General features: G+C 40.3%; 1 protein-coding gene across 4 annotated transcripts in view; it reads left to right on the top strand.

The window, feature by feature from the left end:
- Positions 1 to 12,163, top strand: part of zmym2 (zinc finger, MYM-type 2) — a 51,786-nt gene continuing 39,623 nt past the window's right edge. For 2 of the 4 annotated variants that reach the window (XR_005992967.1, XM_041806721.1), the window contains exon 1: positions 1 to 38. Coding sequence is in view for 1 of the 4 variants with exons in the window: in XM_041806721.1 (XP_041662655.1) it covers positions 18 to 38 (21 nt within the window). In the remaining 3 variants the exon portion in view is untranslated. Of the gene's footprint in view, positions 39 to 3,124; positions 3,232 to 4,170; positions 4,212 to 12,163 lie in introns of those variants that run through there. The other 2 variants (XM_041806722.1, XM_041806723.1) reach the window with 2 other exon arrangements.

Below are 12,163 nucleotides of genomic sequence, written 5' to 3'. Positions count from 1 at the left end.
ATCACTCCAATCTACTTATGTTTGCGTCGATAAAGCAAGTAAGTCCCAACATATCCCCTATGATGTTTGTATGCGTGACTAATAATTGCCATGTTTCAATAAGGATTGAGTTTAGACTTATCTTAGTCAATTTTAATGTATTTAAGCTCCTCTGAAACCATGTTTTCCCTTTAATGCAGTTTTTATCACAATAAAATGGGATCCTTATCTATCCATGGGCATATTTAGTTCATTCCCCTGTTATCTGGATGAAATTACGTTGATGAAACCCGATGTTGTACCGACAGATCCTGCTGGGCTGAAAGAATGAACTCTCTCAACCCGGATCCTTACCCCTGATTGGACCCGAGTGCTGTACTTCAATTCAGCTTGTTGTAGTTGCTTCATAAAAAGGCACTCGTGATCTATTAGTATCATATTTTGAAGGCTGATTCAGAGTTAGTTTACACAAGATACGTGGTATGCACTGATGAGGTAAAAGCAGCTTAATGGAGCAATTTAATTGCCAACCATGCTACCACTGATTGCTCTTCCTGCGCCTGCGCGACGAAGGGAAAAAAGAGAAAAACGAATGGATGTCATCGAAGAGTGTCGTAAAGGGAAGAGGTCTCACTCGGCCTCTACTTGTGGTTACTGTAAAAGCGAGCGTGACTAAAGCAGGAGGGACTATCTGCTTAAAGGAACATAGCACGTTTTTTGACCTTTTATTTAATTAGCTGTGCCAAAGGCGATTTTAGAACCTTATAAGGAGTGCCTGAGCACTTTGTCTTAGCATCCCTGAGATAATTATATCCTGAGCAAGTCCCTCACCAGAATATTAAAATTTGACACACATTTGTCAAATATCACAGTTGTACGTTTGATTCCTTAATTTAAATCCTTTCCAAATTAAATGGCAGGAAAACCTCAGAAGTCAATAACACAAAAGGCAAGTTATTAGGTGAGATATTTATGTAAGGCCCTTTAACTCAGCAGACATCAATTACTGGTAAGAAGACTCCTTACAGTAGAAAATGTAGTTGTAGTACATCATATAGATAGACAATGTGACAGGTCCTGCATTCAGATTTTTTAAATTTATTTTTTATTTATGTATAAAAAGGTTAAAATAGACTAATAAATAAGTAGACTTATCTAAGGTGGTAGGAAAAATATTTGTTTTCCATGAAATAAGTGATTTAGCCTGAGGATTGCTCACTTGTGAGAAACTCTACACGCCAGAATGTGATAGGGACCTGAATACCCCTAAAGATCAGATCTTAAAATCAACCCTGTGCAGTGCACAAAACAAATCTTTATCTAATAAATCTAATCTGAAGAACAAGGAAAAGAAAAATAAGGATGTATTTGGAAGGCTGTACATCCTAGTGTTAAATTGACCTGTTATAATGCTGACAGGACCACAGAAAAAGAGCTAAAAGGACACATACGTATACGTATAACTATATCTATACCCACTGGTGGACTGAGAGAGGAAAGTGTTCCCCTTTTCTGTCCTAGTTCGGGATGCAAGATATATTAGTATATCAGCAGATATTAGCTAAAAAGGGCAAATATCGGCATATATCATATTTTCTGCAGATATTTACAGCTGATATTTTGGCCATGAATACCAGCATATATCGACTTAAAATATGGCCATATATACTAATGAATTAGTGGAATTTTAGGCTGGACCAACAAACCCATGTGAGTTGAGATCTTTTTCTTTGTTCATCCTCATTTTTTAAACTTTAAAGTGGGTTTTAAGAAAACAAAAAATGTGTTTCGTGTTTTCATCCACAAACCTTAAATTTTGTTCAAAGGACTGAATTTTTTTTATGTAAAACATATTTGATATCGGTATCAATATTGGCTAAAATGAATCTGTAAATAGGCTATTGGCGTATTGGATATCTGTAAAAACCAATATCATGCATCTCTAGTCCTAGTTTTTGAAAAATACACTGCAAACTGCTTTCTTGTCAAACATAATGAAGTGCCGCCTTTGGCACACTCTATGTGGACAATATTTGACAAATTGCCCTTTTAATTGCATATAGGTGGCCAAAACTTGAAAAAATGCCCCATTCGGTATCCTCCATAAGGACATAATTTGATAAAGTTTCCCCTTTGGTATCCTCCAGGTGGACAAAATCTGACATGTCCTCTTTAGCGCCCTCTATGTCAGGGGTACTCGAAGAGGAGGAGACACTGAGAGGGTGTTGCAAGATGCCTTCAAAAAACAAAGAATATTTTAAAATGATTTTAAACTGTATATTTTGCTCATTTTTTGTGGAAATATATGCACACAATCAGTTCAATTTTACATAAAAACATAGTCACTAGAGATTTGTGTTGAAATCCAAGTTATGTTTCTGAGATCCTTAAAATTTAGGTCTGCAAATGACTATTCTTGAATGGGGCAGCTATATTCAGCTATGCCTCAAGCCCCATTAGTGATCATGGGGGTCCCTGGTCTCTGTTACTTTTATTTTGGGGGTCATGAGCTGAAAAGTTTGGGATCTGTGCTCTATGTGATCAAAATTTGACAAAGTGGCCCCTCATTGCCCTCCACATGGACAAAACCAGACAACGTGCCCTTTTAACTGCCCTCTAAGTGGACAATATATGACAAAGTGTCTCTGGGTTGTCTTTGAAATGAAAAATGCATGATAAATTCCCCTCCATGCTGCCCTTTCAGTGGAAAATAAGTGATAAATTACCCTACAGGGCTGTCTTACAGTGGAGAAAATGCATTAAGTGCTATATGCTGCTTAGTATAAAGTTCACTTTAATTTACATCCTCCTGTGTGTACCTTTGTTAAATAAATGGTTTAGTGGTTTGTTATTCCTCATCTGTTTTACAGTGTACACCTCAGTAAAAACAGATGTCACATCTCAACCAGGATTCCTCACTATTTCACTGTAAATGTCTGACAACTTTTTGCACACACCAGGTGCTCTCTTTATCATTTTCGCTCCTGCCCTCAAACACCCTGAGTCTGCTACTGACTATTCCCATAAATCAATCTATCTTCTTCTACTGCTGAAATTTGAAAGCGCATGCTTTTGTCAAGCCCCCAACGTGGCGTGTTACGTCACGTGAGACGCCATCTTTACGTAGTGAGTTATCAACACAATAGACGATCTTTGGACGGAAAGTGGAAAGTTCTACGTTGTGCGCACGCGCTCATTGGGATTAATGTCAAGGCACAAAAGTGGCGCTACACCGTATCGAGCTCTACTCCGGTAAGCATATTTCACTGCCGTTTTTTATGTTCCCGTTTTACGCCTAATTAGTCAAAGTTTAGGGAACTTGTGCAGGCCGATAGCCGGAAGCCTAGGGACTCTCTGATGACTCACTTAGGACCGAGGAGACACGTTAAGGGAACAATAAACAGTTAAATTGAACTGATTTGCTCCCCTTGCTGTGTGTATGCTGTGGCTGCTGCCGCCTCTAGTCTCCAGTATTGTTCAATTCGCTCCCTAATGGCGGACGGCAGGCAGTGCTGTTTTCCGCTGGGGGAGGAGGAGGGACGGAAGGGGGGGCAACTCTATCTGGCTGTGTAATTTTGGGTTAACACCTGGCTTCAGGTCACGGTAACTCCACTGAGACTCTAGTAAACACGATGCGGGAATTTCTTTGCGCTTGTTGTTTACCACCGCATGACACAAATGAAGGTAGTTCATGTGATACCTTAAGAGAGGGCGCCCCTAGCGGTAGCCGGGTATATTTGCCACTGATTGCGCCAGGGGTGGACTATGTGCAGGGTAACTTTCCAATTAAAACCCTATCGTCACAGGTATCATAAAATCAGGATTTTTATTCTGATCCTGTGTATATTTTGGTGGCATTGGTAAGACATGAAAATCAAAACAGCTGGATATAGATTTGTAGATGAGGAGGTTGGGTTGTGAAACCTCACGTTTCCAGCCGTTAGGATGGGTTTTTGAGTGTCAAATGGTCCAACATCTTCCTCTATCTTCAATCATTTGATGAGGATAAGTTGTGATCGTTCCTGGTGGTATGTTTAACAATGGCGCAGTCTGTGTCTGCTCTCCTCCCCTCGATCCGCCGCTAATCCAATGGCTGTTTGCGCCAGGAAGGGCAGGGGTGGGAACGGAGCGGAACGGAACACCCTGAACCACGTTTCTTCTGGATCCCAACTTGGGAGCCAACCTACCCCCTCATTCACCTGGGTTATTTATGGAAGAGTTGCGCAGCTCAGGTAGTGCTCATTCTGTATATTGGTCTCAATTAAACTTTTGAATCCGCTCTCTGAAGCCAAGTTTTGTTAAATATTGCTGCTTGAGAAAAGAGAAGTGCGCAGGAAAGGAAGCGAGGATCAGGTCGAGTTGTAACCGGGTGCTTTGACCGGATTTGGCGCTGTGGATCTGATCCTCCACACGATGTTGATAATGAAGGGCACGGACAGGGGGGACTTAAACGACCCCTGAAAGCGTGATGCAGGCTGCTCCTGTGTTTATATTTCCCTACATTTAAAAGGGGAGATGGTGCTCAGAATATTCCGGGTTTAGTTTTGCATTTAGCTGCCAGGTAACCGGAATGGACTGCATTTTGGCCCATCAGCTGGCTTGGGGGAAGCTGTGGTGGCTGCGCATTACGCATCACTTCTCAGTGACATAAGCCTTATATAATAATCTCAGGCGTTTGATTTGAATTGGTTATTAGTCTGCTGTTATCTGCGCAAGTGGCGCAAACATCTGCAGAGGAAAATGATGTCAGCCTAGGGCTGGGCAGTGTATTAGTTCTTGAGAGAAACTGATATATTTTCAAGTGAGATGTGGGACAAGCCAACATCACTTATCCTGATTAGGGATGGGCAATGCAATCATTTTGATTATGCAAGTTGTCATTAAAATCTACTTAATCATCCAGATTTAATATGGATATCTTAATCTAATACTGTATTTTTCACCATATATTTCTAGTGCCTGGTTGAAGTCTGATACTCTAACCAGATGGCTGCCATAGCACATGTGAAAGCTGCTTACTAACTAGGGATGTGCAAGGGTTAAATGGTTAATTTTGTCCATCAAATTGGCTGGTGCAAGATTGATGAGTTGGTTAGACTAATTACATATATTTTTTTTATAAACATGGGATTGAAATCCAGGTCTATAATCCTCTTTTAAACTGTAATGATTTTCCCACCACTAGAGGCCACTGTAGCTTCAGTGAATGGCTGCAGCCTTCCTGTCTTACCTTTCCCCCAGCACTTCACTGGATGTAAATATGAGAAGCTTAGCAGTAAGCGGGTAGTAGGAACAGTGCAGTATGACAGTTTTTTAAAGTAATACATGGAAATAAAGTGGCATGTAGGCTGTCGAGGGTTGAACTCGCGTATAGCTACTCAACCAAAGTGAGAAGGCCGCATATCAAAGCATGATATTAATCTGTAAAGAGGAACGAACATAATGTTAGCAGGTTTGATGTGAGCCTGATTTACTCTGTACAGCATGGCTAAGACAGTGACACTATGATTGCACACAATTTCGTTGTACTTGTGTACCATGACGATAAATATTCTGATTCTGAATGACTGGGTTCTTAGTATTTTCTTCTGTTTAGACAAGTAGGTTAAACTGCAGCTTAAATGTGCAGGAAATAGACGTATGGCAACATCCCTATTGCTAACCATCACTAAAAACAAGTAAGAAATAAGCATCATTGTATGGTGACATGGCTGAGGAGCTAATAAACTAACTTGGCTTCTCTTAGCTTAAGAAGTGATCTATATATTGGTGAACTTTTATGTACAAAATCGAACATAGTATTTAATCTACAGCGTGTCCTAACAGCATGTGATGCAAGCAAGCATTGGCAACAAAATACACTTGATTGTACTGATTCCTGTTGTAGCCTGACAACCCATGAACAAAACAGGGCAACACCGCCCCGTCCCTACTTTTTTCTCCGTCGCCTGCATTGGGATTGGTGAGGAACAAGGAAAGAGGGAGATGATAAGACATCAGGAGTGTATTGGACAGGAATGTTTTCTTGATTTTCCTCTCTCTACAGAGCTTGACAGCTTAATTTACCAAGCAGAGATAACTGCATTAATAATGTCCATATCTGCGTATTCAATGTTAGATTTTAACTGGTGTAAACACAGGCAGAACTTTTCCACTCACAGCCGTCAGTACAACACTTCTGTTTGTCTGCATGTAAAATAAAAGTGTTAGATGTGTGCACTATGCAATGGGATATCTGACACTTGCATACATTCATGCAGTGCTAACATATTTCCAATGTAAATGGCAACACATGGTTAAAGTTATCAGAAATGCTAAATGTATAAGCCCGTTATTGGAATTTTCCATATATGCTAACATCAAGCTAGCAAACTCAGATGTACATCCCATTTATTTCTAATAATGTTTAAACATTCTTGAAATAATTACTAGTTACTTCCAAGGGTGATTTTCCTTGAAATGGACATCCTTAGTTATTATATAGTGTGTGTTGTGGTTGTGCATTAAGCATAATTTCTCAATGACTTCAGCCTCATACATGTTTGATCTGATTTCATTAGTGTGTTGTTGTCTGTGCGTGTCATGCATCTGCATAGAAAATGTAATTCTGCCAACATAGGGCTGGGCAATATATTGAGTTTTTAACATATATCACTTAAACCAGATGTAGGGTAAGACTAAACTATTTCTATGATGTAGTTTTGAGGTAATAAATAATATTATGCATTGCATCAGACTTAATCTTGCAATGAAGAATGACCCGATTTGAGACAAATATAAAGGATGCCAGCCTGATGCTTAGTAAAAGATTGTCTACAGGAGGAACCACTAACAGTGCAGTGCTTATTGACAACAAGATCTGTTTGAAATAGTTAGTCTCCATGAGGATTTATCAGTTTATTTGATTTTATTCAAGGACTTTTGTATTATTCGTAAAAATCAGACGATAGTGACGCCTGTTAGACACCACAGCTCTAAAAATAGTAGTCCTTAATACCCAATATTGGATAATTTATTGTTTGTAATGATCAAATAATGCAGGAAAACTCGAGCACACTGTCTAAATTCCATAGATGTATTAGAAATATTTGAAAAAAGTGGGTGGAAATGGTTAAAAAGGAAGTTTTATGCAGCTTTATGCAGGCATAAAAAGCCAAAGTGGAAACAATACATTAACTCCTCCGGTTGCAGTGGTGTGAACTGACAGGCTTTATTAAGTGTTGCAGAGTGGCCCATTGCCAGCGGTTGCATTTTTCCAAACTGTTTTGCTGCAAATATTTGGTTTAATTCTGACAAATGCATGTAGTTATATGTTGTGCGATCAGCGATCAACCACATGTAGAAATATGAAATTAATATCAAAGTATGGATGAAATTGATTTTGATGGGGATATTTGCCTTAATCAAGCAACCCTAATTGTAGTCGGTCTGACATTATCTTTGAACAGGCACAAATATCTGCAAAGAAAAATGATATCAAACCTTCACTTTGCATAGACAGACAGACAGAGGAGCACCTTTGTAAGGTGATGATGTGGCACAGCCGTTAATGTGTTTTATTGCATGGAAGCAGTGAGGCTCACCTCACCCCTCGCCCAGCCCACCACCTCTCTGTCCACCTGGTGTTCACGATGGGAGAAGGTTGCATGTCAGAGCTCATTAAAGCTGGAGCCTCCTTTCCCTCTCATCCACGTGAATGCAGGCAGGCTCATGGCTCTGCATTGCAGTCTGAAGTGAGTCTGGACTAGGCTATTTTTTCCTCTGAGCTCCACTGAGTTGCCTTGCACATAGATCGTCTCTGATGGGAGAATATAAGAACATAAAAGCAGTGATTTTGTGATTTTTCTTGCAGCTCAGTTTGGCTTTGGGAGGTGTTGCCTATGGAGTAGGAGGCCTGTGGGTCCTCTTTAAATTTTTGACATCATTTAGCCCCACAGCTTCAGACGGATGTGTCATAACCCTGTTCTCATAAGACTTAGAGTTAGGTTTATATCCTCTTTTATACCAAATTGAATAACACAAGTTTAGGAGGAGGTTTTTGTAATCCTGCTCTTTTTTTGAACTGTAGCAAACAACCTATTGATCTTGAATGTCATGCCATTTCGACTTGTATTTCCTGTCACATGGTCACTGTGAGCAACCCCCACCCCAGCCTCAGTGAATTACAGTGAAGGAAAGGAGTCATCATACTTGCTATAAGCAGCTCCGGGTTTGTTTGGTGTCATTCCTGCCCAATCTCCTAAGGGTTTAAAACAGTTGCAACATACACTCTGATTACTTAAGCCTGGCTCACACCAAAAAATCCTAAAACTATTAAACGGTTTTAATAATTGGAGTGACCACACTAGGGCTGTGACGAGATCTCAGGAGATCAAAACGTCACAAGATTTTTCATCGAGCTGAAGCCATCTTGCGGGATCAATAATGCGCAGACACCAGGAACAGCAGCTCTCCTGACAAAGGATACCAAACTGGAAATTGTAAAAGATCAAAAAGATGCCTGGGACAGCTAATCAAGAAACTGAGCCATTCAGATAACTGCTTCAACCCCAGCCCCCTCCTCCATATGCTTTATATTTGAAAGTATACAGTAATTGAAGGTTTAGTCTGGTTTTCCCTGTTTTTCTTAATTTACAGATTAAGAGATGGGCTGATCCACTTTTTTTCAGTCCTTTTTCGATTTGGACATATTAGTACCGATACCAGATATGAAAGCCGATTAAAAAACAAAAAATAATATTCTTATTGTTTTTGTTGGTATTATGACATCCAGTTTTGCATCACATTTGCTATGATTACCATGAATATATCTGTTTTGCTTCCTCATACAGTCAGCTTGCTTCTTGATTGGCTAATGTCAAGACTGATTAATTGCTTTGGGAGCATATGATTAGCTTTATTAATAGGATAGAATTAAACATTATCTATACCTACATTTCATATATGTTTGTCAAGCAAAGTTCCTACAAGAGTCCGAACTGTAATTTATTTACAAAGGCATGGCCTTGGCTAACGAATGACTGAATAGTCATATGATGTACAATACTATGCAGAACTTTAAGGCGTTTTTTTTTTGGGGGGCCAAAAATTTAGGTTGAATTAAGAAGTAGATGTGGTGAGTAAGGCCGCCTGAGGGCACCATCAGGCGGGAAGAAAGACTGACACAACCCCAGTCGGGCACTGGATGTCCTTGCATAGGAAAGTAATCTGTTGAAATGATATTTTTATCAGCACCTTTAGGCCAGAGTAAGTAGTGGATGTGCTGAGTAAGCATGGCCTTGGGTACAATCTGGGCAGGTTCTATGGTCTCCATGAGCCTGGTTGTGCTGTGGATCTCTCAGGCCTGAAAACCACTGTTGGTCTCTTGGCATATTGCTCGGGGAAAAAAGTCCCTCGGCTGCCGTGCAACATACGTGTCAAGCTTGAGCCTTTCCAGAAAGACATGAACTATTCTCAACCTTTTTTTTTTTTTTAACCGGGCTGTAAACTGGGTACATTTTTTTCTTTCTGAACATGGGATTTGTAAGTGACTTTTGGTTCATCTGCATTCGGTAGGCTGATTATCGGCCTGGCTGATAAATGATAACCTTGCAAAGCAAATGGATTGGCCAAATTTCATGTCATTAGGAAATCCATCTTGTAAAGCTCTAGTCCACATCATTTTTTCTGAACCAAAAACAGGTCTGGCCAATCAGCATTGTTTGAGGAGAAAGAGGCGGAGTTTAGTTGTACTTTGAGCCAGAAGCAATGGCTACCCCTAGAGTAGCAGGTAGCTCAGATGTAGCTATAGTATAGCGTCAGTTTTATCAGAACTCGACCACATTTCTTTATCAAATACAGAGAAAAGAACAGCACTGAAAGCTTGCTTTGCAAAGATTATGATTTTTTGATCTTCTACCGACCAGCCTTGATGTGAGTTTAATCCTCATCAAGCTCTGGCACTGAGACAAGGAGTGTAAGGCATCACTTCCTGTTTCCTGCTGCTCCTGTATTGCTATGTTTTGTTTCTCATGTTGGCAAAGATAGTGCTAAATTGTTTTTTTTTTAACTTCATATTAAACATGGAGTTTTACTTTTGTTACAAAAGGTACATTTTGTTAATCATAACAAATTCATATCGGTTGCAAATATCTGTTATCAGTTACATGCACTTATTATAATCTTTAATGATAACGGCCCTGAAAAACAATCTCAGTCAACCCTTACTTCTGCAGCCATCTTCAACAGGACATTTGGGGAACTGCAGGTTTTTTTGCACTTCTGCATTGGTTTCAAACACAGAGGTTGCTGCTTGTGCAAAGCAATAGAGTTCTGCATCTGTGATGCTTGATCAAATAAAAGTTGAATCCATGAATCTGCCATGGAAATGAATTTTTAGTTGAATTCTGTATCATTTACTTCCAGGTTGACCCTTTCCTATAATGTTTTTGGCCAAGAAAATCATAACCATCTGGTTCAGTTGAGTTCACTTTCAGTGAGGTCTGTCTGACTGGTGTTTAATCAATCTTAAGCTGTGTCTGTGTACTGAAAACATAAAGTGATATCCTAAAAAGCATACAGTTAGACTACCTGAATGTTAATGTTGTGGTGTGCCGTGTGTGATAGCTGTTGCAGAGTGATTTTACCAGACATAACCCACATAGCTGAGGCCAAAATGGCCGCCGTGATGATGTCAAGGATATGACCTAGCTTCTTCTGATGTGCAGACTGTGCTCTGTTAAAGCTCTGAAGGCTGTATTCAGGTGCTCTTCCTGTTCAGGTTGAGAACGTGATGCTACAAAGATCATTGTCTGGAGCACAGGAGAGCGTCTGCAAGCTTTTCTGTGCTGCAGCTGTTGGCAGTGATGTGATGTGTCTCACGACCCCCCTCACTGCTGTGTAAGATGAAAAGGAGGTTTTGACAGAAACAGATCAACTCTTGTGAGTGCGGAGACCCCCAGAAGTGATCTGGGTAATATTTAATGCTGCATGTGACACCAGATCAGCCATACTGGCTGTCCTTTCTTCTTCTATGGATTTAAAAGATGTTTTTATGTTGAATGCATTTTTCAATCGTCTGTTATCAGTCCATTATCATGCATTTTTAAACCACGTTAATATTGCGTTGGCAAACTCAGTAGCACCCAGATGTAGAGCACAGACAACAAGTCCCTGTGGTGGTGGTGGGCCCACCGTCACTATAGCAACCAAGGTGTAGCTTCACCAGTTGCTGGGGGCAACAAGAGAGAAGGTGGGCAGAGTGGCACACAAAGGTAAGGAGCAGGAACGTGTAAGGCGGCAGGTGAGAGGAAGAGTGCGATGCCGGGTGATCAAGTGAGGCGCAGAGAATGGGAGGAGAGGAAGAGACATGACAGAGAGTAGAGAGAAGAGGGGGAGGAGCTAAGTTTCTCCCTCCGTTGCTGTGCAGGCTGGTAGCCGCTCTTGAGATTCTACATTCATACGCCATGGAGACATCGCCTCGACTGTTGCATCTGTTTAGTCACAGCTGCCAACTTTTATGCTGATATTTTCTATATGAAAGGACACCATAACAGCTCCCTTCTGGAGTATAAAGCCCCCCTCTATCCTAATGTTTTTTTTATTAGTAAAACACTTCTTTACAATAATATGGGACACAATTCAGAAAAATGACTCTCAAGCAGGATTTTAATGGGCTTGAATGGCAAGGTTTCTGAGCTGATATCATAATCATTCTAAACCTAGAAAAGCTGTGCACAATCAGAAGAACCCAGTTATTTTGATCCAGATAATTGAAGGGAGTTGCTGGTTCCATTTCAGTGTAAGCATTCAAAAGGACCAGCATTACTGTAAACTGCCTCTTATGATTTTACAAACTGGGAGGGCTGCATATGTGAACTCAAACAGCCTAGTTTTAACCTTTTCAATACCTGGAAATTAAGTCCCCCTGCCATTTGAAGGGGAAAGTCCCAGGATCAGGTGACTTGCACAACAATTTTGGAAGAATTCGGGTGCAGCCTGCTTGAAACTTTTATGACCCACTTGCATTAAAAATGCTTGATGGTGGCAGAAGTTTTAAGTTTTACTTACCTATATACTTACTGTAGTTGTGAGAAATAATGTAAAGGTGTTCTCTCCTCTGTCAAGGAGATTTGAAAAAATAATTTTGCTATCTTAACCTAAGAAGGTTGTTTTCACACATGCAATGAACTCCTAAAAAGCAAAA

This window comes from Cheilinus undulatus, linkage group 15, assembly GCF_018320785.1.
Source record: "Cheilinus undulatus linkage group 15, ASM1832078v1, whole genome shotgun sequence".
NCBI lineage: Eukaryota > Metazoa > Chordata > Actinopteri > Labriformes > Labridae > Cheilinus > Cheilinus undulatus.
The sequence above is the reverse complement of the archived record's forward strand: the minus strand, read 5'-3'. Positions and strand labels throughout refer to the sequence as shown.